The sequence below is a fragment of the Falco peregrinus genome, chromosome 5 (assembly GCF_023634155.1).
Source record: "Falco peregrinus isolate bFalPer1 chromosome 5, bFalPer1.pri, whole genome shotgun sequence".
Taxonomy (NCBI): domain Eukaryota; kingdom Metazoa; phylum Chordata; class Aves; order Falconiformes; family Falconidae; genus Falco; species Falco peregrinus.
The window spans coordinates 54772818-54796690 of record NC_073725.1 but is presented as its reverse complement, the minus strand read 5'-3'; the positions used below and the strand labels follow the sequence as shown (position 1 = coordinate 54796690).

Below are 23873 nucleotides of genomic sequence, written 5' to 3'. Positions count from 1 at the left end.
CTATTATCAATGTACACTAGATTCTTTTGGATTTTTCTCCTCTTGGTAACATTTTAAATTCTCCTCGTTTCAAAGGAAGCTACGAGTGATGGAGTTGAAGTTAGCTGACATCAGTGATTACACTGCTGTTTTCTCAAATTCAAAGAAAAAATTTCTGCTTTTATAGATATATTTTTCCCCCTGCTTTTTTCTGTGAAAATGAAAAGTCACTCAACTACAATGATGCATACAATGTGTCTTAAAAATCATAATAGAGACAAACGGAGTAAATTTAAAGGCAATTTGTTTACATTTCATTTGGCCTCTAGACCCTTCAGTCAAGTCCTGATTCCACTGTGCGTGTCTTCGTAGCTGTCATGATAAAAGTGGTTTCAGATACTCCCTACATCCTACAGTAAAAGTTGAGCTAAAATGCTGAGATGCTTTCTAGCAAGCACTATGACATTGATTTCCATGATGCCAGGCTTTCCCTGGCCTAATGCCTCTTCTTGGCTGTATTTTAAGTACTTTAAAACACCTTTTTTCTAGAAGAAGGTCTTCTCTACATGTAAACGTAATTATTATGTGAATAATCAGAGATAACGAGGAGCCACAAACTGTTTCAAAGCGGAATTTTCCAAGCTGCTGAACATGTTTTACTCAGGCTGGCTGAGCTGCCTGTCCAATGGAATTTAAATTGTTGAGGTCCAGTTCAAGACACTGTGTGTCTTTAAAAATGCTAATTTCTTTTAATATTCAGAGAAACCAATAGAAATGGAGTTTATCTTGTCTGAAATAATGTTGGGAACTAGAAACATTGTTGAGAGCCACTTTAGAGGGGGATATGTCCCACTGCCCACCTTTGTTCTCTACAAATAAATGCTACAAAATCTTCCTTTTCTTTTTTGGACTTGATAAATATTTATGTTGGAAGGAATTTTGTTCTATAAACACCTTAGGTCACTTCATTTGCTTTGGAAATTGTTATTGATTTTTATGTGGTTCAAGCTAAATTCAGCTGAAAAGTCACATTCCTCATTTTAAGGAAAGAAAAAAGATGCAAGTTCCTGGGTTTTGTAGATGAAAACCATACAAGATTTTACAATTGTCCCAAAAGTTGAAAGATCAAGTGCTTATTTGCTTTTCCATGAAAATTTCCTAAAAGGCATGCCTTGTACCTTGCATGATCTATTGTAATGTTAAATAGAATAGCTTTCTCAACTAAAGAAAGAAAATGAATTACAAATAGATCTCAAAGGTTTGTTAATTTTTTGCATCAGTGTATTTTTGTTGTTGTTTTTTTTAAATTGTGCTCAGTGTTTGGACAGTGCCAGAAAATTAATTAGTCAATTTCACCTTTGCATCTGGCATGTTTTGGTTTTAAATATATTTCTGTGGAGCTTAACATGACTGCTTAGGAGTGTTTCAGATTTTAAATTTCAGATTTTAAGAGACAACAAATGCTGGAAGTACTTGGAAAAAAAATTATTCTTTTTCTGAACCTGAATTTTGAACTAAGAGGGCTGAAAGCTTATTACCACTCTCAATGCAGAGTGTTAAAATGACAAAAAAGAATCATTATTTGTTTATTTATGTTATTTGGGCTTTGTGTAGGATGTGTAAAGGGTAGGAGTTTTGTAAACATACTTTTGCAACTAAGACTGTATTTCAGCAAAGTGAGGACGAGAAAGCAGTCTGAATTACATTTTTTTTTCATTATGTGTTTAATTGGCATTTTTAAAGCACTGATGTTGTTACCTTGTTGGGTGTGGTTTTTCTCGTCAACTGGTGTGTTACAGCAGTGGTGTGACTTTGAACTTTGCTGTGATGAATAATATGGTACATAGCAGTTTCATCCTGATGTATACATTAACATTTCAATATTACTTAACATTTCTTTGATGATAGTCGCAAGCTTTCCTTTCTATCTACTGTCCTCCATCTGCTTCCTTGTTTTTACCTTTTTCTCCCTCCTTGTCTTACTTTTTAAGTTATCATCCATAATGTCACATTGTGTTTTACTGTCACATACTGTTTCTTTGCTTGCTTGTTTCTTTGTGTCATGCCTCATGTATTTGGTGAAGAAAACGTCTCTAATTGGGCTTTTCATGGTCCTGGAGCTTGAGCAACCTCCTTGCTAGAGCCTGAGGTTGGTTGTCTTTACGATTATAAGCTGTTGGAGGAAGGAGCAGACAGGAAGGGGGCTGCTAGTGAAGCACTAAACATTGTATGAAACCACAGACAGTGTATTCCCTCTTCTGCACTTTGGAGGTCAGCTCCTGAAGAAAGACTACATCATAGGAACTGTCAAGAATTTTATTCAGTAAATGGCTTTTTGGTCTTTCTGAATTAGGGTTGAAGGAATCCAAGACAAGCTGATGCTTCGTTCCCCCTAAAAATGCCTGCCTGCCTGCCTGTCTTAGTAGGTAGACTTGATAACTGACATCTGCCTGTCTGGCAGGTGAAGAAAGAAGAGAGTGTGACCATCACAGAAGTGAGGGAAGGAAGATGGGGGGTAGGAATGAGCTAGGTTTGATCTTTGGAAGTTACTGTTGGATGGATCCCGTACTGTGAGTTGCTCTGGCTGTAGCTACGCAGGAAGAGATGGTGGAATGGCGGCTGTAGCTGTCAGCAGTCACATGACCATATAGATAGGAGTTGTCAAATGTACATCACTTTCTGTAATGCTGTTGTCATTCACAACCAGCCACAGAACAAAAGCTACTGAGTTTTGCTCTTTTTCAATGTGCTGTTTTATTAAGAGGCAAGGCAGGGAGGATTTCAGAGATGACAGTGCAGTTAGCTGTCTGTGAGAAATGAGTTTTTTAGAAGGCCCTTTGTAGGCAAAGAAGATTATTTCATAGTTCTTTTCGTCTCTTTTCCACAGCAAGTTTATTTTCTATTGCATATTTACTGTTACTTTTTAATTTCTGAAGGGGCAGTGTACTCCAGTTGGGTTGAAAAACTCTGAAGGAGATACATTTTTCTTGCATTTAACTTAAATATGTTCTTTAGTCATAGTTATGATTCCATTTCTTTATGTTTCTGATCTATGTGTGTCTTGTGACCAATAGTAGTATTTGACCCATAATAATTTTTCAAGTGGGATGTACTTACCTGAATATTTTGTGTTGTTTTAAGACAGTTCCTCTACTGTATTTATTTTTTACTTTAACAAGTTGGTGTTTTTCTTTAAAAGTACTCAAAGCAAGTATGTGTCATTGACTAAAAACTTAGTTTTGCTGTTTCTTTAAAGAAACAGTGGATTGTTTAAAGAGTGCTTGCTTCAGAGACCCTATTACCGATCAATGCAAAGTCGGTGATACAGTATGTGAGGATACACTGCCCTCTTAGATCTTCTCCCCTCCCCCCAGTACTTAAAATTATTTTTTTTCTGATAAGCACTCTGGCTGCTTATTTTCCTTTCTCTACTAATCTCTTGTGTTTACTGTGTGTGTATTTTTTTGTTTTGGTACTGTTCAGTTTGTCTTCCCTTTTCTGTATGTTCTTTTGCTTTTTCTTTCAATCTGCTCTGTAGTGTAAGAACAAATTCAGCAACATTGCTTCTAAGCAGAAATGCTCTTTCCATGGCGCTGCTGCAGAATTTAACACATTGAAGAGAGACCACTCTTTGGTACACTGATCACTTCTGAATAGGAACATTTCACTAACTTCTTTAATGCATTGGGTATCAGCTGTTGAAAATGTAGTATTCGATTTAAAAATGTCTTGAAACTTTAAGCCATCTGTTATTTCTTAATTTAGTACATTATTTTGTCTTTTTGTGTGTGTGAGGTCAGAATCTCTTGCCTCATCTTGCCAAGCAGGCTGGGAGTCTTTCCTATTGCTTGAGTGGAGATGCATTGTCTTATGTATGGATTTTGTTATGATTTGTTTATACTGTGTTTAACACATGAAAAAAACCCTGTCTTTAGAGGGCAATAGCTGTAGTTAGTGGTGTGTTTGGCCGTAAATGCTGTCTTTAGAGGAAAAGATGGTTAACCTTCTTGTGGGATTTTTTTTCTTTACGCTCCAGTAAGTGATCAGAAATATAAACCCAATTTTAAATTCATTTTTTTGCATCTATGTTTTTCTCTTTCAGTGACCTGCGTTAAAGTATCTTCTATCTTAAAGAAATCAGGAGAATCATGACCTTGTTTCTTCTGTATTGTCAAAAAAGAAATGCAGAAGACTTCTGCCCTCAGTTTTTGTATCTGCTTATAGACATTGAAAATATTCCACCACAGTTGTTTTAAATGTGGTTAAATATTTTATAAATTTTTGTTTGCCAACTCCAAATTTATTTTTATGTATTCAGATATAATAATTATCATCTTGAGTGTGTTTTATTTCTTAACTTCTCTAGACTAGCAAGGGCATAGGGAGAAGAGGAAGTAGTTACATGTGTCATAGAGGCAAAAGACAAAATTCCTTAAATCTCTTGTCTGTTTTAGACTGGATTTGGGAAGGTGCTAGGGTAGTTTAAACTCTTACTGTCTGCAGTGGGAGCTGAGTACTCTGCGTCAAAAAGGGATTATTTTGTATATTTCCTTGGAAACTACACAGAACCATCCAGTAAGAGATTCTTGCAAATAAAGCTTTGTTTATGTTTTGAAATCAATGCGTACTGATTTAGCATTGTGGTTTAAAAGCTAAGGCACAGGTTTTCTGTTATAATGGTATTGTTCTTTAGAGGCCTCATGAATACTTAAGTATTCTTTTTCTTTTTCTCTATTGGAGAGATCACAATCCTGAAAGTTTCAGTTCCTAGCCTTTACCTGGGTGAAGAGTTCAAAATTTTAAAAGACAAAATTCTTACTGTTTATGTTATGTATGTCTGTTTTGGCATCTTTTCCAGACAAGTTTTGAGGAAAAGGATAAGTAAATATAAGAGCTTAGTGCTATTTTGCAAGTGAGACAAAAGAATGGGGGCTTTGGTACAGTGGTTACTTTGAACATGCCACAACTTGCTATACACACCTGGGCCAGTGACTTAGTGCGCTTCAAGCAAGGAAAACACTCTGTAAACATTTGGTACTACCTGGTAGGATTGAGACTGTTCTGTTTCAGCTCCCCCATTTGTAAATGGGTGATACTTGCCTGGATAATTGGGATGCTGAGAAGACAAACCTGGACAGGCATCAGTACAGTTCACTGCTATTTGCTTGTCCCTTTTCTTTTTACATAACTTCTCGCTGTTGGTGTGCTTTTGAGAGGGCTGCATTGTCTGTATTTGTAAGCGTGGAAAATGATTAACGCTTAATTTTCTCAAGTGTTTTATGTATTGCAAATTAACGAACAATCTCCAGAGTTAAGTCTATATTAAATATCATAAACACATTTGAATCATGTTTGAATGAAAATGCAATAGTATCTTTATTTGTGCCTTATAGGAAGAAAAGGCTTCTCTCCTGCATCGTACTCAGGAAGAAAGGAGGAAACGAGAGGTAAAGTAGACTGTAAGCGTTTGCATGCACACTGGATTCTTTTGGCTTTTTTTTGCTAAGGTACCATTGACAGTCCAAAGTACTTCTCCTGCAGTTTACTTAGTTCAGGAATATTTTGTTGCAGTTTACAAGTTCTATATAGTCTTCAGGTGTACTAGAATTGACAAACTGTTTGACTGCTTTTAAGATGCTTCCCAGAAGTGATTTTCATCTCAAAAGAAGGTACTTAAACATGCACTGGGTGCAAAGGGAATTCTTCCCTTTTGTTTTGGTGCTCATTGAATCTAGTCTTTGTCAAGAAGACAGGTATTTGGCTAGTAACTGCCTTTTTTTGCCATTTCTGTAATCTATTACTATGGGTTGATCTCAGCAAACTGTCTTCTACTCCTGGTTCTGCTATGGTTTCTTGAATGACCCTCAGTAATTGACTTACCCAGAGCGTGCATCCTCAGTTCTTTGGAGATGAAGTCAGAACAATGATACTTGAATGCATCCTACAGTGCATTGAAATCACCTGATAATTGAGGAGCAATGAGGAGCTGATGTGTGAGGCTTTAGGAGACCTTAATACAGGTTTATAATGGAAGCTTACTGCCATGGATTATTCATTCTGGAATGATGCAAAGGAGGAATAGGCATTGAAAGGAAAAACCACTAGCTTTAAACATTAATAGACGTGGCAATATCAAAATAAAATTTAGTAGTATGGAATTAAAGTGAATATGTTCATTTTGTTGGATTTTTTTCCCCTCCTCCTGATATGAGCTGAAAAAAATTTGGTCTTAAAAATGATTTAACAAGTATAACTGCATAGGTTTCGTGCTGATTAAGAAAACAGCTGTTTGGCGCTTAAAGGTGTTTTTGACCCTTGCTAGATTAAACACAATTTATGCAGTGGCACCTCTCTTTCTGAGAATAGTTACTGCTTTTTTTCCTTTCCAACCTGGGTGTATAGTTATGGACCAAGTTTAAGTATGAAGTTACTAGGGTTTTGCCAGTTAGTTCAGAATGCTGTGTTGCGCATCAAATTTATGATCAGTGAGTCCTTACCAACATATGCAAAAGTATGTTTTTGTGCTTCATAAACTTTTTGCCCTGTATTGAAATAACCCATTCAGTTGCTTAATTCTGCCTGCTGCTAAGCTGATGCAGTGTCATGTGCTCATAGTTGTATATGTGCATGCATACACACAATGGTTTTCTGTGGCATGTATCAGATTCTTACAAAATGAACGGCTCCTCTGAGAATAAAATCAGTTATGGCTTTTAAAAAAATGCCTGTAGCAGAATCTTAGCAATGACTTCAGACTTAAAACCTTTGCAATTGTGGGTCACTAATTGACAATTATGTATTCTAGAATAAAACCTGTACCTAGAGAAAAAGAGAATGTATCTACTTTTTAGTCGAGCATTACATTATGATTATGGAGAGATAGTGCCTCTCTGTAATTGAAACTCTCTCCTGTTTGCCCCCATACTTTGCACTTTTACTGTTAGATAACTTTGAAGAGAAAAATATCCTTTGGCTTATCAAAATTTTGATTTTGATCCGTGCTTTAGAGATAATTGGAGTCTTTCAAGTGTATGCTTATTCAGAGAAATTGCTTTAGGAACTGGGATTTCCGAGAAAAAATAAAATAGGCATTGGACAGCAGTTTCATCTGGTGTTTCTCAGGACAGTTCAGGTTGTTTTTAAGTTGCATGTCTTTATGGATAATAAATCAGAAATCAAGGTTTTGCGGGTAGAAAGTTTATGTGAACTTTCCCAAATGTATTTTATTGAAATCTAGAAAAATGTTTTGGTGTTTTGTTTGGTGTCTGGTAGCCCTTAGAATTATGGGCTCATTCTAGCCCATGGATTGGTCAGGATAAAATGTCTTTTCTTAAAGAGGCTTCTCTGATTTTTGCTCTTTGTACTTCCTCAACCACTGGTTTGTAGGTCTAAGTTCATGAGCAACTATTTTACTTCCCCCTTTCATCCCCTAAAAAACTATATGGACATTGTTAGAAACCTAATTACAGTAGCCACTTCCTTTAGGTATTTATTATGATGGGGTGTGCTGGGGGTGTTGTCAAGGAACTTACTGACTGCACTTTCTGTATTGCCTTAAGCAGGCTGGGTTTCAGTTCCTCAGAAACTGATACATTGTAAAGGGATGATTTTAATTACTCCTCCTAGGTACTGAGGAAGAAATCTTAAAATTACTCACTTAATATGTCTTGTTTGAAGGAGAAAGCAAGAATGTTTATTAATTTTTGTACTGTGCTCCTGAGCTTAAAGCATTTAGCCTCATTTTCCTTTTGACAGCAGTATTGTTTCCAAATAACTGATGGGGTTTTTTTGCGGCTTCCCCCTCCCCCAGTCTAAACTGCACCAGCCTCATAATACTGATGTATTATTTGAATGGAAACAAATAAGCAAGGCTTCAATGTTAGCTGACATATGCAGAAAGAGAAATGGTGTAATTGAATTTGATGAATTCTTCAACATTTTAGTATTAAGACTTTGTCTAATGAAATACGAAAGTGTTTTATTTTGACTTACATAGTATTATATACTTGTTGAGTATTAAAAATTATTTTGCAGTGTCTTAATGGTAAATCTACACTTAAAAACATAAAAAGCTTTCTCCCTGACGTATGTGTATTGGATGCAAACCTTCAAAGATTTTATTTTACTAACAATTAGTGCTTAATTTTAATTAAAAAAAAAAATCCTTTTGAATACAAATATATTTGTTAAAATGGTAGAAATTAGAGTCAGTTCCACAATGCTGATTTCAGTTTTCTTGCTTTGTTTTACAGGAAGAGAGGCGGAGGCTGAAAAATGCAATAATAATCCAGTCATTTGTAAGAGGGTACAGAGACAGAAAACATCAAGTAAGTACTTTTTTATTTAGGTAGATGTAAAATAGTTTTGCTGAAAGTGAGACTTTCTAGTAAAGAATAATTCCATTGGTAAATCTTCATCTTTTTGAGTATTGTGTGCCCACAAAGTGGAAGTTTTCTCCCTTTTGATGTTTTCATTTGAACCTCAGTATTTTAGTAGATGGACGTTTATTCTGCAAAGCATGTGTGTGACACTGGACTTCAGTGGGATTACACAATGTTTTTTTGAGCTGATAATGCAAATGAAAACAACTGGGTATCAGCAGCTTTCACACGCCAGTGGAGCTTTTTTTCCCCAGTATGGCTAAGGTGGTAGTTTGAGTCAAAAAGATGTTCTTTCTAAGCTGCTGTTCGGTAGATTATTGTAAGAGTTGTATCTGTTTAAACTTGCTAATATTTATTGAGTGAACTAGATGAAAATGCGTGATGTGATATTCTTTACTTGAAAAGCAACAAATTTATTGCAATGTGTACTTTCTGAATTATAGAAAGCAGTTATGGCTTTAACTATGATATCGTCTGTATGTTTTAATCTCTTCACAAAAATATGTTGTATCCATTTTACTACTTTGTATCCATTTTGGATGCGAAGCTGAAATGAAGTTTTAAAAATGTTGCATCTCTGTTTTAAATCATGACCATTATTGATATATTGATGCATGTCTTATTTTTAAGTACTCTATCCAAAGAAGTGAATTTGATCGCTGTGCTAATTTGGCCCAATCTGGAGGAACCTTTTCCACTGCTAATGGAGCCAATTTGACTCTTTTAGTTCGTCAGTTACTCTTTTTCTATAGACAGAATGAGGATTCTAAGCGTTTGGTGAGTACTGTTACATACTTTGATCTGTAGGACTTATGTCGTGCGCTTTTAAAGTACTTTCACTTAAAAGATTTTGAAGGAATGCAAAAAAGTCTTTGGCCACTTTAGTAACTTCATTTAAGAATTCTGGCTTTTGCTGACGTGTACTCTGCTGTTTTTCATTTAGTCAGAATAAGTTAAGAGTTAGATTTCATATGTATACGCACATGCAGAATCTGTGAAAGAAAGCTTTGAAAAATCCTGTTTGTATTATTATTTTATCAAAATTAATATACTTCTATTAGATTTTAATTTTTAAATAATATTTTCCACTTAGCTCTCTGGTCATTCCAAGGGTGTTTGGGTTGTTGGTTTTTTTGTCTGGGTGTTGTTCCCATCCCCTGTCGTGTCGTCCGCCCCCCGCTCCCCCCGGTCAGTAATGCTGGCATATCAGTTACAAAGTCACTGCAAATTTCCCAAACATATGAGTACGTATGGTTCATAGCTAGTATTAATAATGGACATTAAAGAAATATGGCTATTTAAAACCAAAAAACGTAACAGATAAATTTGTTGCAAGAGTGAAGTTATTTGTGAGTAATTAAGTCTTAACATTGAAAATTTAGTACTAGCAGTCATGTATTTTATGTTGTATAACAGTTTTTTTTTTCTCGGCTGAACAGAATTGTCTTCGTTTATGTTTTGCAAGTCCTCCAAAGTTCTCCAAAACAGGATTGAAATATTACTCTCTGTGTTGTAATAAATAATATAACTTGTTGTTATAAACAGTAAACTTGTGCGGATCTTTTCCCAGGTATGGATGTGTCAGAATTTAATTAAACATAGTTCTCAGTTTGTTAAGCAATTGGATCGTCCAGACAGACTTACTTGCTTATTCCAAATAAAGAGACTGTTGGGGCTGTGTTGCAGGTAAATTCTTTTTTCTATGTGCTGCTATCTAAGACATGGTCAGAGATTATGTTGGGCACTTGTTGGCTTCTTTTTGGAGAGGCAAAGTATTAAATATAAATTTATTTTATGGGGAGGACTTTTTATGTTAAGTATGTGTATAGGCCATGGTGTAGGATACTGCTGTAAGACAATGGAATGTTCTTAAACTTCATTTACTTTCAAGTTCAACATGTACTTAAGGGATGCACTGCCTAGGAGCAGGCTTAAGTGTGTTCTTACTGCTTGCATATAGCAATATTTGTGGAAAATAGAAGGTTTTTTTGGGAGCCAATAGTAATTAGAAGATGTTATCTGAGTTAGACTAATGTTCCAAGGATATGGTTTGGATATGTTTTGTTTTAAAACTAGTATTCTATAAGAGGCTTTTCCTCACACTTTATTTTGGATTTAAGGCATGTTAATCAGTTGTATTACTGGCTTCAGTGGTACATTTATTATTTGTAGCGGGAGGATCACAGGAAGGTAAATCTGTCAAGATGACTTGAATATCTGGCAGCTAAAGCATAGTTTTAGAAGACAATGTATTTACTTTTACCAATAATAGGAACTGGTTATACTTTTCAGAGCCTTAAAACAGGTTTCTTTTCCTTTTAGTGTTGATACTTCTTTAAAAAATTGTTTCATTCAAGTCACTGAACCTTGTGTTCTTACAATTGTGTATAGTGTGTGTGTAATAAACACCAGATACTAAAGGAGACTTGAGTAGTGGGCTTCAAAGGAACACAGCTGCGATGTCCCTGGATTAAACTGTACATTTTTGCTACAGTTGAAATTGTGGTTTCGTAAATGCAGCTCTGTTAGTATTCCCACTGTCCTTTCCTGACTGGGTGATTTGGGGAAAAAAAAGCAATGGAAGAGGTATCCCTGCCTATACATACAGGGAAAATGGAGGAAGAAGCTGCTCTTAACTTCACCTTGCAGCATGATGATGCGTGTCTATTTGCTTTCTTGAGCTACTTTAATTTTCTGCAAAAGCTCAGAAAGTGTGCAGTGGGACAGTTAGCCAGAAATGTTGTTTCCCTGGGATAAGTTCAGATTCATGAGGAGCTGTAGCTTTTGATCCTGTGGAAAAAAAGTGACCATGTAATATCAAAAAAGGTCTTGTTATCAGAGTATCTTTTTTTCTGTTTAGTGAAATGTCTTAGCTATGGTGTCAAAGTAATTTTTGCTGTTAGGTCCCATTTTTCAGAATGGCTGAAAGAGAAAGCAGTTAGGACAGGTATGCCTAGATACCTCTCATACTAACAAATCCTTTTAATTCTAAACAGGCTCTTAATATTCACCATTTCTGTGGTTACTGGTAGCTGTTTCATAAGCAACGTGCTAAAAAGACAGGATGGTTGTACATTTTCAATATTTCAGTCCGTAATTAAAGACATATTGTTTTAGTTACACATACGACATTCCCCAGTGTTTGTTCCCAGCTTGTATTGCTCTGGGGCTTTCATGGCTTCATTTTTAATATGGGTAGTAATAATAATGTTGGAATAATGTTGGAAAAACATGTATTACTCTCCGCTTCTCATCCAGTTTGGGCAGTAGACCTCCCAACTTTCAAGTCACTGAAAGCTGGAATTTAATAGGATTTAAAGAGGCAGTGCTATAATATTCATAGAAACCCTAAAATGAGGAATTATTATTATAAAGGTGTCTACAAAAAGATGTAGCTAAACTACTGAGAACGCTTGGCAACCAAGTAGAAATAAGTTACTTTAAAGTGAATGTGAAAGATTTTTTGTAGCTCTATTTTTAAGTCAGTGTACATATGCCTGTGGTGAGGGAAGAGAAGTATCTTGTTAAATAATTTTTATTTCATTTCATTTATAGGTTATTGCAAAATTGCAATGATGACAGTCTGAATGTTGCACTTCCTATGAGAATGCTTGAGGTATTTTCATCTGAGAATACGTATTTGCCTGTTTTACAAGATGTCAGCTATGTGACATCATTAATTGAACAAATTTTGCACTACATGATTCAAAAAGGTGAGTAGCTAGGAACTAGAAGTTTTGGGAAATTCGCAAAAATTAAACAGAACGTGTAATACCTGAGGACCATGTTGTTTAATGACATTTTAACCTTTACCATAGACACAATGAATTAAGTGCTGCACACATTAACATAGTCATTAGATGGATATTTTGCTTGAATGAGATCACTGCCTGAGAAATTACTGTTTGATTTCTTTGGGAATTCTGGTTATAAATTGAATATTCTACCAAATTACTTATACAGAGTTTTACCACAGATTTTGGGAGTAGGTGGGTATTACCTAACAAAAGTTTTATTCCAGTAGCTGTTCACACACACAAACACATATACACATGTGCCCGTGCACACCCGCATGCACACTGTGGCAGATCTAAGCTTTAGTTGTGTAAACGTTGGGCATTGTGTTGCATTACTGTTCTCTAAAACTGCTAATAATCATTATTATTGTCAGTTGGCATTACCTTTTCATCCTGCTAACATAAGACACCTTAGCAAAGCGATGGTGACCTAGCTTTTGTTTCCCTTGTACCATCATCATCAAAACTGTTTGCTGAACTGCAGTTACACCTGTGCAAACATACTGAAAGTTAATGAATTGTGTAGTTATCACCAAAATTATGTTTTGCCTCAAAGAAACTATATTACTCTGCGAATGTGGGGGGAAGAAATAAAAATTTGGATTTCTGATACCATAGTTTGAGGTTGCAAGACTTGTGGATGAGGAGAACAGCCAAAAACTTCATGAAATAAACATCTTGGATCCAACTTCATTGATATAAAAGACAAAAAGAGCACCTTCCAATTTGTTAGGTAATTGTTGGAATAATTCTATGCAAGTCTTAACAGTACATTCAGTGGACTCGGCTGTTTTACCCCGTTACTAAGGATTTGGTTTTAACTGCTACAAGTTGACAGCACTATGAGAAACCCCCCCCCACCCTCTTATTCTAGTGCATTTATTTTACTCGCACAGGCATAGCTAAAACTACAGATGTATTCGTGTTTGTCTCATTGCTTTGTGTATAGTAAATATATCTTCCAAAATACTCACATTTGCTCGGATAGTATAATATTCAGTCCTCGCAACTGATATGTGAAACTTTATCACAATGTTAGATCATACATTTTAGTAAAAATATTCAGCTTTCTGATCACTTATAATGAAACCAAAAAGAAGCGTTTGTGTGTACCTACAAATGTTCTGTTTCCTAATCATTTGTGATAGTTAATTTGTAAAGAATCTGTAATCAGATTTTATTAGTATATGCTTTTGCATTTGTCTTCTGTGTGTGTCTTGTCAGCATTGCTAAGTTACTCCTTTATTGGGACTTCCACTTGTTGCATTGCATGTCAAGTTAGGTAGTTCCCAACAAAGGGTCTTAGGCTGGACCTCTCGATGATGTGACATTATTTATGCATTTATAGTGGTTCCAGTAGTTGTGGAACTTCCGTCTTAGTTTAGGAGTTCATTGAGCAAGAGGAATTTTTAAGAAGAATGAAATAATATGATTCCATTTGTACTTTAATGAGACAAAACTAGGTTACCCTCTACACATCTGTGATTTGGGTGGTAATGCATTTTATTACTGAGAGATCCCCGTTTTGGAAATCTTAATTGTATCCTTAAGCTTGCTAAGACAGGGTGCTTATAGAATTGAGATACTCTGCCAACAGGACTCTTACCTGTATGATGCAGTCACGTTTTGGTGTAGAGGGGAGAATTCATAGTTTCTGAATGGGTGGAAGGACAGCTGTCACAAACATGACTAGAGTCACTCAGAGGAGAAGAGAACATCTTTTTTATAGGTCATAGTTTTTAAAAAACCCAAATTATTCACTTCAGCAGCAGGAGTGATTGGTCTTTGAAAATCAGACTGACTCTGAATGCAGTTATCAATTTGTGATTTTTATAAAGCAATGTTTTCAGAGAGGTTGCTAGTATATTCTGTTATGTGAATGTGACTTGGGCTATTGTAAAATGGCTTCCAAAGTAAAGCTTCATGCAGTTAATTGTGAATTAGAAGTTGTTTTATACAGAAAAGGAGTAATACTGTATTTAAAAAGTGATATTTTTTGTTTGCAGGCTACTACAAGTCGCTTTATTTGTTAATTAACAATAAGCTTCCCTCGAGTATTGAGTATTCTGATGTTTCTCGAGTCCCTATTGCAAAAATACTTCTGGAGAATGTTCTGAAGCCGTTGCACTTTACATATAGCTCCTGTCCAGAAGGTGCAAGGTAAATAAAGATAATACTAGGTGTTTGTATGCTCACTTGTTACTGTCAGAGGTGTGCAGTTTGCCGTTGAGTGTCTAGCTATTCTTTCAGTGCATTTTGTTGATTTATTTGCAATAGTAATGATTTTTCTGGTAATGCTGTACATTGATGAAACAGTGTAGTTTTAGGTGTGTTTAAGAAAAAAGCCGTAGCATACTGAAGACTACAATAAACAGAGCACAGAGAATAGCAGTTATTAGAATACATAGAAACATAGGTGTGGAAAAAGTTAGGTGAGAGCAGAAATGCAGCTAAGGGCAGATGAAGACTTAAAAAGTTAAACTTCTTGACAGAGGAGCTGAGGTTTATGGAGAGAAATAACTAAGTCATAGCTTAGGAGCAGAAAGAGTCGGGTATGTAGAAAGATGGAACAAAAATCACTCTGGTTCTATCACATGTTTTGTGTTGAAGTAGTATTTAGGGGGTAAAAAAGACTTAATTGTTCTTTTTTAATGTATTTTTTATTTCAAGATTATAAACAATGACTTTAACTTCAGAATAGTTTTCTGTAAGTTCAGGAAAAGTTTAAAGGGTAAAATTACATGTAAGATCACCAGGAAAAGGGTGTGGTATAAGAAGTTTATTTTTGAGAAATCTGAGAAATTTGGTTTATTAGCACAGGATTAATGGAGTGCATCTTTGCAGCCATCTTGATGGACATGTTCAAACTTGCAAATTGATCTGTTATTCCATGGATATAACTGTGGGAAATTTTGCCTATATTTTCTATAAAGACAATTTTTCTTCATTTCAGGCAGCAGGTTTTTGCAGCCTTCACAGAGGAGTTTCTGGCAGCACCTTTTACAGATCAGATATTCCATTTCATCATTCCAGCGCTTGCTGATGTGCAGACCATTTTCCCTTACGAACTCTTTCTGAATGCACTATTATTAGCAGAAAGTGGATGTTTGAGAAGAAGTGATCAAGCCCCGTGGCTTTTTTACTTTGTGTTAACAGTTGGAGAAACATATTTGGGTGAGAAAGCTGAATGGCCATTTCATTGTTTTTTCATGTTTCAGTTAATATTTTATGTGTTTCTACAACATGGTTCATTGCCAAGCAAAAAGGACAGTTTGTGGATTAAAGTGTTGGAGAGATCTGTTTTTTTAGCTATTCTTACCCTTTTCAGTAAAAAATACACTTAATTTGGGAAGATCTGGCATAATGTGTTTTGGTCAGGTATTTCTGGTAAAATATATTTTCTATTACAGTGCGATCTGGCTAATGACTTTTTCTTTTTTTTTCAATATACATGCTATAGGATCCCTTTCAGAGGAAGGACTTCTTGTCTATTTGAGGGTACTCCAAACTTTTCTCTCTCAGCTGCCTGTGTCTAGTGCTGGTACGAATTGTCAAGATGCAAATAGTGATTCTGAAGATGAGGATGAAGAGATCAGTAAAATGACATCTACAGCAGTAAGCAGTACAGAATTTCTTTGAATGAGTTTGTATTATAGCAGCAGCAAATATAGGCAAAAAAATGATCATCGTAAGTCCAGTATTTTTCTAACTAAGTGCAGAAGGGAGCATGTTTATTTTTTAAAAATACAGGGCTGCTCACTGTAAACAAACAGAACTGGTTGTTTACATTAAAACCAAAACTCTTACTATAATAACAAATCTTAAAGTATGGGCAGGTACTGGGTTTGCTGAAGAGCAGAGCTTTTATTTAACAAAAAATATTTAAACTTTAAATTTGTATTTTACAGAGACTGTATTACTTGCTATATTCTTTTAAGTTCATGATGATGCTAAGATACCATGAGATGTTCCAGACTAAGTTGGAAGATCCCAACTTAGTATTTTATTTTTTTTCCTCTCGTGGAAATATTAGAAGTTCAACTACAGTCTTTACCATGTAGAATTAGCTCTGCATTTAAATGCATCCACTACCTTGAAAGCCTTCAAAGGGGGAACACCCACTTTCTATAATGATGTATAGAGACTGTATTATAAATAGAACTTTTCGCTGTAGTTTAAACTACCACCAGTACAATGAATCTGTGCTGACTTTAACCTCCTAACACTGCTTGAGGCTTTGAACAACCAAAGTTGGAGAGATGTAAATTCAACAGTTTCTTACTGGCCTTTATATAATCTCTCAAAAGGCACTACTGTTCAAAGGATTTAGGCAGTGTGCCGTCTTTCCTTGTGGAATATGTGAAATGTCACCATATAAAAAAGTCTCATAGACTATTTTGCCTCTCCACACTGTGCTGGGATTTCTGGATTTCGGTCTCTCAGGCATTCTAAGACATACTGCTATTTTCTTGCCTATGTCTTGGAAGCAAAAGTATACCAGCTCTTCTAAGAAATACTTTTCCTATAAAGTGTGCTTGTATAACACCTTACATGAAATGTATTTCTGAAAGACGCAGCATTTTTAAGACTTCGATACTGAGAGTAATCTCTTATAAAGAGCTGTACTGCTGGAGAATACATGCAACTTTTTTTCACTTGTACATTTTTAGATGCAGTGTGTTACCGTTACCCCAAAATCTTTACCAAGATAGTGTGAATAAAATACTTAATTTGTCAGACACACACATGCTGTATGTGATGTAAATATTGGCAGATTCTGCTTGTGGCTTAGAGATGTTGGTGATGTTCAAGACGTGATTAGGTGAAAAAAAAAAAGCATAAATATCTGTTCACAGGTAACTTACAGTGATTTTTAGATCAGAGAAAATCTTCTCTGATGAGGCTTTAATGCATAATACTATATATTGCAATGTTGGTTTCTCTTGTGAGATTTTATGTATTCCATATTGCCATGCATGCCTGTCTTAGAAAGAAGAAAAAAAGAGGGTGGGTGGGGAACCCCTCTTTCTTAAAAATTCATAGCTGGATAACTTGTATCCTTCGGTGATCCAGACTGCTTTGCTCAGTTGAGGGCAAGAAAAAGAGAGGAGATAAGGAAAAGGAAAGGCTGAGCTCCACTCAGAGAAAGCATTCTTCATTGTACACTTCTGTACTACCCAAATGTGTATTAGACACACTGAAGTTTTTTGTTGTTTGTTAACCCATGGATTATGAATGTGAAAATACTGTTTAAAAACGAACTTAACAGTAGACATCCAATTCTGGATTTTGTGTCCTGTGCTGGCTGATGTCAGTGGGGAAGAGATGACTATTCGCATATCTTATGCCAGTAAATGATCTTGCCTTATTGTATGCAAGTGTTGCAGTACATCATTACGTTAAAGGGAGTCTTTCCCACTGATCCAGGTGAAAAGACCGGTACCACAACCCATTGGTTGCCTCCCTAGGGATTTAAGTTGGCTCTTGGGTCTGATATTTGTAAGAATAGTACTGGGATATACATACGTGCTTGAGTGTGCTTGATCATTAAAAAAACTTCTAGCAAATTTTTCTTTGTGTTTGTAGGGTGATGGGAGAATATCAGTTCAGTACATAACTGAGGAGTGTCTAAAGAAATTGGATACAAAGCAGCAGACAAACACTCTACTGAATATGGTTTGGAGAGATTCAGCTAGCGAAGAGGTCTTTACCCTGATGGCATCAATCTGCCACACACTAATGGTACAACATCGGATGATGGTGCCAAAAGTCAGGCAAGTATAAATAATTGTGATGTTGAACTGCAGTACGTGTAAAATTTGTTTTATTAGCTAGACTTGTTTTAAATACCCTGTGGGTTTTTTTCCCCTCTGTTTTCCTTCTGTGATCAGCTAAAATAAATAAGAGTTTAAGATTTTAAATAATAAATCCAGGCAAACCAAAGAGTAGATTCTTTCTTATTTTAATTCTTGTTAATTATGCTCTCTCTGGAGTAATCATAGAGTCCAAAAGCATAAGCTCTTGGTTTGTTTAGTGAGTTGCAAATAAGTTAGTATTGTATCACCACGTTTGAGGACTGTGGAGCAGGTAGTGTTTGTAACCAGAAAATGACACACAAATAGGGATTGCAAAGATGCTTGAAAGGAGTTTGTCTGTTCCTTTGCTTAGAGGTAGTGAAGTGTCATTTTAGCAGAAGTTTGTCTAGCTTGTTTTTAAAAATTTTAATGATACGGATTCCACAGTCTCTGTAGCTAGCTCAGCACTGAAACCAACTTGTTCTCTACCCTCTTTAATTTACAGCCATTGCTACAAATTAAAACGATTCCTAACTATTGAAGATCACTGTTGTTTGGGAAGGGCTTTGGCACCTGAGGTGGAGATAAAAGACTTGTTCATTTGTACGCATTCTTTTACAACGGTTGCAAACCACAAATGTCAGTAACAATTGAAGAAGATTTTTGACCTTTTTATTATCAGAGCCATAAATATTAACACTGTTCTGGTGTAAGTAGTTTTGAATAAGTATGTAGTTGCCGGTAGTAAAGTAAGTATTTAGAGAATGTTGTAAACATAATCAATTTAAACTGCATTGTAAACAGTGATACAGAAAACTAATTAGGTGGTATCTTAGCCCAACGGTGTTTATAGCTGTTAGAGGAAGTAAGATGTCAGTGAAACTGTGATTGCTCGATTAGGGTAATTAGTTCTTTGTAGACTAATTGCATTAGAGCAGGATGTGAGACCTGAAGATCATAGCAGCAGTTGAATTAGTATGCCTGCTCTATTGTTGCAAGTAGTACATTGCCTTGGATAGTAATTACTGAGTTTAAATGCATCACTGCTTTGACTTGAAGTTTGCTGGTTAGCTGTGTGGAAAAAGGTGTTTAATGAATAAAGAAGTCCCACAGAACTTTAGTTGTATGAGTATGGCATCTATTTCCTCTGAGACACCATATTGGGTCTTTGTAATTATTTGTAATAAAAAGCTAGTTACACATTGGATAAATTCAAGAGTTATGAAAGCTCTACTCAAAATCTTATAAGGGAAAGCAGTTTACAAATTGTAACTTTTGAATAGCTCCAAAATAATTGAATGCATCAATTTTAGAAAAAAAGTAGTACAGATACTTATATTTTTGTCAGTAATACCAATGGAATTACTTTCATGGTCAAAATGAAGTTAATTCATACAGGTATTTGGTAAATTAAAGCAGACATTGAATTACTAGTTCTGACTTCCAGGCCAATCATAAGTGTTGGGTTTGGCAGGCATCATCATGTCAGGAGGTGCCAATCTTTTGTCCTATCCTCAATCCATTTTAGACCTGGCTTAAGTTAGCAAGCAGCTGTTCTAAATGTTATTTTTGAGTCTTTTTCAAAGGACATTTGGTGCTTGTTTTAAAGGTAGTAACGTTGTGTCATTTTAAAAGACAATTAAAAGATTTTTCATGATTGATTTCCACTTTTTTTGATTACCTGGTGATTTTTTTTTATTGCCCAAATGATTTTGTGAAATTCAATGATAGACGTTTGAAAAATGCTTAACTTGTTTCGAAACTAACTTAAATGACTTAGACACACTTTCCTTTGTAATATTCTGTAATTAAACTATGTAGAAATAATTAAGCAGAAATAATTAATTTAAAATTATTTTTGGTGTATTCTAAGAGCTCAAAAATGCTCTTTTCTGATTGGAAACATACTGGGTCAAGTGGTTTGAAAGATAGAGAAAGATGTTACAAAGGCTTTGCTTATTTAACAGCATTTACAACTGTAATAGAAAATTATGATAATTAAAACCATAGACTGCAAATCTGCAAAGTGGTATGATAAATAAAGACTAATAATTGAAAATAGCTTTTCAATAACTGTAAAGAAAATTAGGCAACAGTTAACACAGACTTTGGAAGGGAGGAAATGACAAGTGTCTCTGTATTGCTTTAATAGTTCTAAGGCTTTTTTCCTTCTTGAAAAAAGAAACGTGTAGTATAGACTTATGGCACTCCATTAAAGCTGAATGCATTTTCCTCTTGTGACTTCTCAGTACATCTTTGATTTGACCAGTGCTGATCTTGTATAGTTGCTGCATTAGCTCAGTAGTTTCTTTGGTTTTGCAACAGAGGCCAAGAGAGAATAGAACAAGATGCCCCAAACTGCAGTGTAGTTCTGAATGGAAGGAGCACGCCTGTAAAGTTTCATTCTGATTTTCCACAGAGGGTGGTGGGATCCAGAGATGGATTACTGGAAAAGCACATTATTTTGGGTTAGTTGTTAGGAATTTTGATAAAATCTGAATGAGTTCTGGAAGGATCCAGTCAAGCTCAATTGAAGAAAAAGGCTCAAGACAGGAAAAACCTAGCTATAGCTAGTGTTCAGTAGGCCAGATTAGAGGTATAGAATAAGATCCTGATTGTAATGAAGTCATTGGGAATTGTACTTGTTTTCAGAGGGGCAGGGCTTTCATCTTTTCACTGTAAAGTTAACATGTATTATCAAATACAGTTACTACAAAGAAAAAAAAAAAAAGAACCTGAGTCTTGGAGTGTAGTTCTCATTATAAAGAGATTTGCAAGACTTATTCATCAAAATAACTAGTAAATTCCTTTTCTGCAAAATGTTTAGGGGCATAATTTAATACCATAGACCTCAGATCATCACTGTGGCTTGATACTAAATAGTGGTGGAAACTGTGCTTGTACTGGGACTTCAGTTGCTGTCAGCTGTCTGATCAGTGCCCCAGAGTGATTGCTCATTTTGGTTTAGCAGTTTCATAGTGGCCATATATTGCTACTGTTTAATTAACATAACACTGCTAATCTTAATTTGCAGTTGAAAATTGTTTGGAAAATTGACATTACCATGTAATATGAGCAGCTTGTCTTCATACATGTGTTGAAGATACTTAAGTTTTACATGAAGCAATTTTAATAGTTCTTCAAGGATGTTCTTAACACCATTGTGTTGTTCTTAAAACCAGAATCATTGTATATGAAGCTTTTACTCTTTTTTGCTGGTTTATTGGTTGGTTTGGTGTTTTTTTTAAGGTTTGCTTTACATTCTTGGTCCAATACAAAGACAGGCAGAACCATAAAGCAGCCTAAAGAATGGTATACTTCATTTAACGATGGCTTTGCATGCTGTCTGGTACCTGTGACACCTTGCAGTTCTGAGGTGTCAAAATCTGCTGCCCTGGCAGCGGTGACCTTTCACAGACTGTATGAGCTCCTCTCATTCTAGTGTATTCTCTTCATTAACTTAAATGGTCTCAGTGGGAAACTGGGCCCAATTTATGACCTAGACTGAAAATCTTGCCTTTAACTAATTAACTTGTAGTGGTGCCTCAGCTAAATTAAGCTTAATGGGTCATTTAATCTGTCCCATTGCGCAGGAGGAATTTGACACTTTTTTTTTAAACCAGAGGTGCACAAAATACTATTCTGGCAAGTACACATAAATCATGTGGCCTTTGTGGACAATTAGATACCTAGGGAGAGAAACAAGGCTCTAAATAAATGATCGTTATGTACTTACTTTTGGGAGCAGATAAGTTAATTTGGTATGATTAAAATAGGTACTTAACAGAAATCACTGGAGTGAATTTAACTCCATCATTGCCTGTGGCTGAGATAGTGTTCATTTTTCTACTTGAAAGGAACTTACCCTTTCTGGTAGAGAAATGGTTCTTCTCCCAGACTAGAGCGCTAAATCTGAATACTGAACTTTACAGAAAATCTATCAATGAATCCATTATATAAAACCATGTATAGTGATCTCATAATAAAGATGTTGGGGGTATGCACTGGTATTTTCAACAAAATGTAGAACCATCAGCTGGGAAAGGTAAAAAGCCAGGGTTTAAACTTTAGCCAATTGGTTTGTTTTTAGAATAATACAGATATTGAAAGTGAAACCCCTGAGTCAGATTATAAAAAAATTACATAAGAGGAAATAATCTTAATAGTTTTATGTGCGTGGTCTTTTTTTTTTTAAGGAAAAAGGGATCAAGATTGTATGGACACTCATACTTTACGTTAACTGATCTCTAAACTTTGTGAATTGATAATGCTTTGTCTTCCGGGTATATAAGCTGTCTTTATAATGCTCTGCAGTTTATCAGGAATTACTGTTTTGTGCAGTGTCATTTTAATGTAGTTTTATCTGGAAATGCTGTTTTTTAGCAGGTGCACGTCTTTTTTCTGCCAAAGAAAAAGACCCAGTGAGGTAGATTTTGACCTATTTTAATTATAAACATTTCTAATTATTTACCTTCTGATTTTTTTTTAATTAAAAATTTTTAGGCTTTTTTATTTTTTTCAATGTAAAGCCAAAAATGTTGAAACTACTTAGTACAGCCGATTTCTTGAACTTATGCAGAAATAGGACTTTTCAAGGCCATCCTTGCATTGTGGGTTTGTTTGGATTTTTTTTATCGTTACAATTGTTACCTACTACTTTGAAAGGCAATTTCAGTGCTTGAAGTGGGAGGGTAGTAGTTGGTTTCTGCTCTCATTCTTTTCGCAATGAATTATATTTCAGGTGAATCTAGTGATGTAAAATTTTTCTAACACGAGGCCTCCTTCACCCTTCTGTGTTTAGTTTGCAGTTTTATGTTTATTTTCTGGTAACAGTATGGAAACTAGAATTGATGAATTCATCTGCTTCATATTTCATAGGTATTTCGTATTGACAAATAGGTTGTATGATAACATCTTCTACCAAATTTGCATTTTTGTATTTAACCAGATTTTCAGGGAAGGGAAACATGAAAGTTGAATACATTGAGCATTTCTGGAATTGGGCCATGAAATATAGCAGTTGCTACAATTGACTGCCTGAATCACAGATGTGGAATAAAAATGGCTAAAACGTAGACAAAGGTTATTATTGTAAGCTCTTAAGGTTTGTCCTTTTTCCCCCTTCATTATTGCTGAATATTGCTAGAATGAAAAAATGAATTACATTATGATAGGTTCAGTGTCCATAATGTTTGTTCATTTCTGCTAAAACTATTACATAATTTCCAGGGATGATTGTAAAATTAACAAGTTTTTACTTGGAAGCCCTATGAGACCTAATGGCACTGTGCCAAATTACAAATGAGGAAATGTCTCATTTCAGAAACCAAGGCATCTGAGCTATCTTTCAGATATGTAAACATTAAAATACCAATCCTTATTCTAGGTTAGCTAGATATAATTCCTTACATGATAATGCATGATTTCCACCCAAATGTCAAAATAATGTGACATTAGGAAGAAGTAAAATTCCCATGTATGAAATTCAGGTTGAATTTTTTCAAAAATTCGAAATGTTTGAAGTAGAACTTAATTTTACAATAAAACTTACTTAAACTGGCATTAGCTGCAGTTACTTCAAATGTAACTCAAGCTTAGCAATGACCACCAACATGTAAATTCTCTGGAATATGTGAAGCTCCCAACTCTTTTTAAAGGTACTGATCTATGTATTTAAAATTCAAAATTTTTGAAACAGAGGGCATGATATTTTAGTAAAGACACACTGCAGACCAGAGGTTGATTGTACATAATTTTCCTTTTTGCATGCCCCATTGTATTTCCAGAACTCCCCATACCTGTGAAACTCTATCCTTTCTGCTTAGTGAAGAGTTCTGCCTTTCCTCATGCTACTTTATCTTTGCACAGTTCCTTGTCTGTGCAACTGGCTTTTGGTGAATATGTGTGAACCGAGAGCCTGA

The 23873-nt window shown here is 35.3% G+C and overlaps 1 protein-coding gene across 3 annotated transcripts in view; it reads left to right on the top strand.

Annotated features, from left to right (window-relative positions):
* UBE3C (ubiquitin protein ligase E3C) overlaps positions 1-23873 on the top strand; it is a 76291-nt gene that overhangs the window by 5029 nt on the left and 47389 nt on the right. For all 3 annotated transcript variants that reach the window (XM_005233938.2, XM_013296454.3, XM_027781782.2), the window contains 9 exons: positions 5373-5426; positions 8232-8306; positions 8991-9137; positions 9931-10046; positions 11916-12073; positions 14164-14317; positions 15111-15331; positions 15618-15772; positions 17744-17931. In XM_005233938.2, coding sequence (XP_005233995.1) covers positions 5373-5426; positions 8232-8306; positions 8991-9137; positions 9931-10046; positions 11916-12073; positions 14164-14317; positions 15111-15331; positions 15618-15772; positions 17744-17931 — 1268 coding nt within the window. The remainder of the gene's footprint in view (positions 1-5372; positions 5427-8231; positions 8307-8990; positions 9138-9930; positions 10047-11915; positions 12074-14163; positions 14318-15110; positions 15332-15617; positions 15773-17743; positions 17932-23873) is intronic.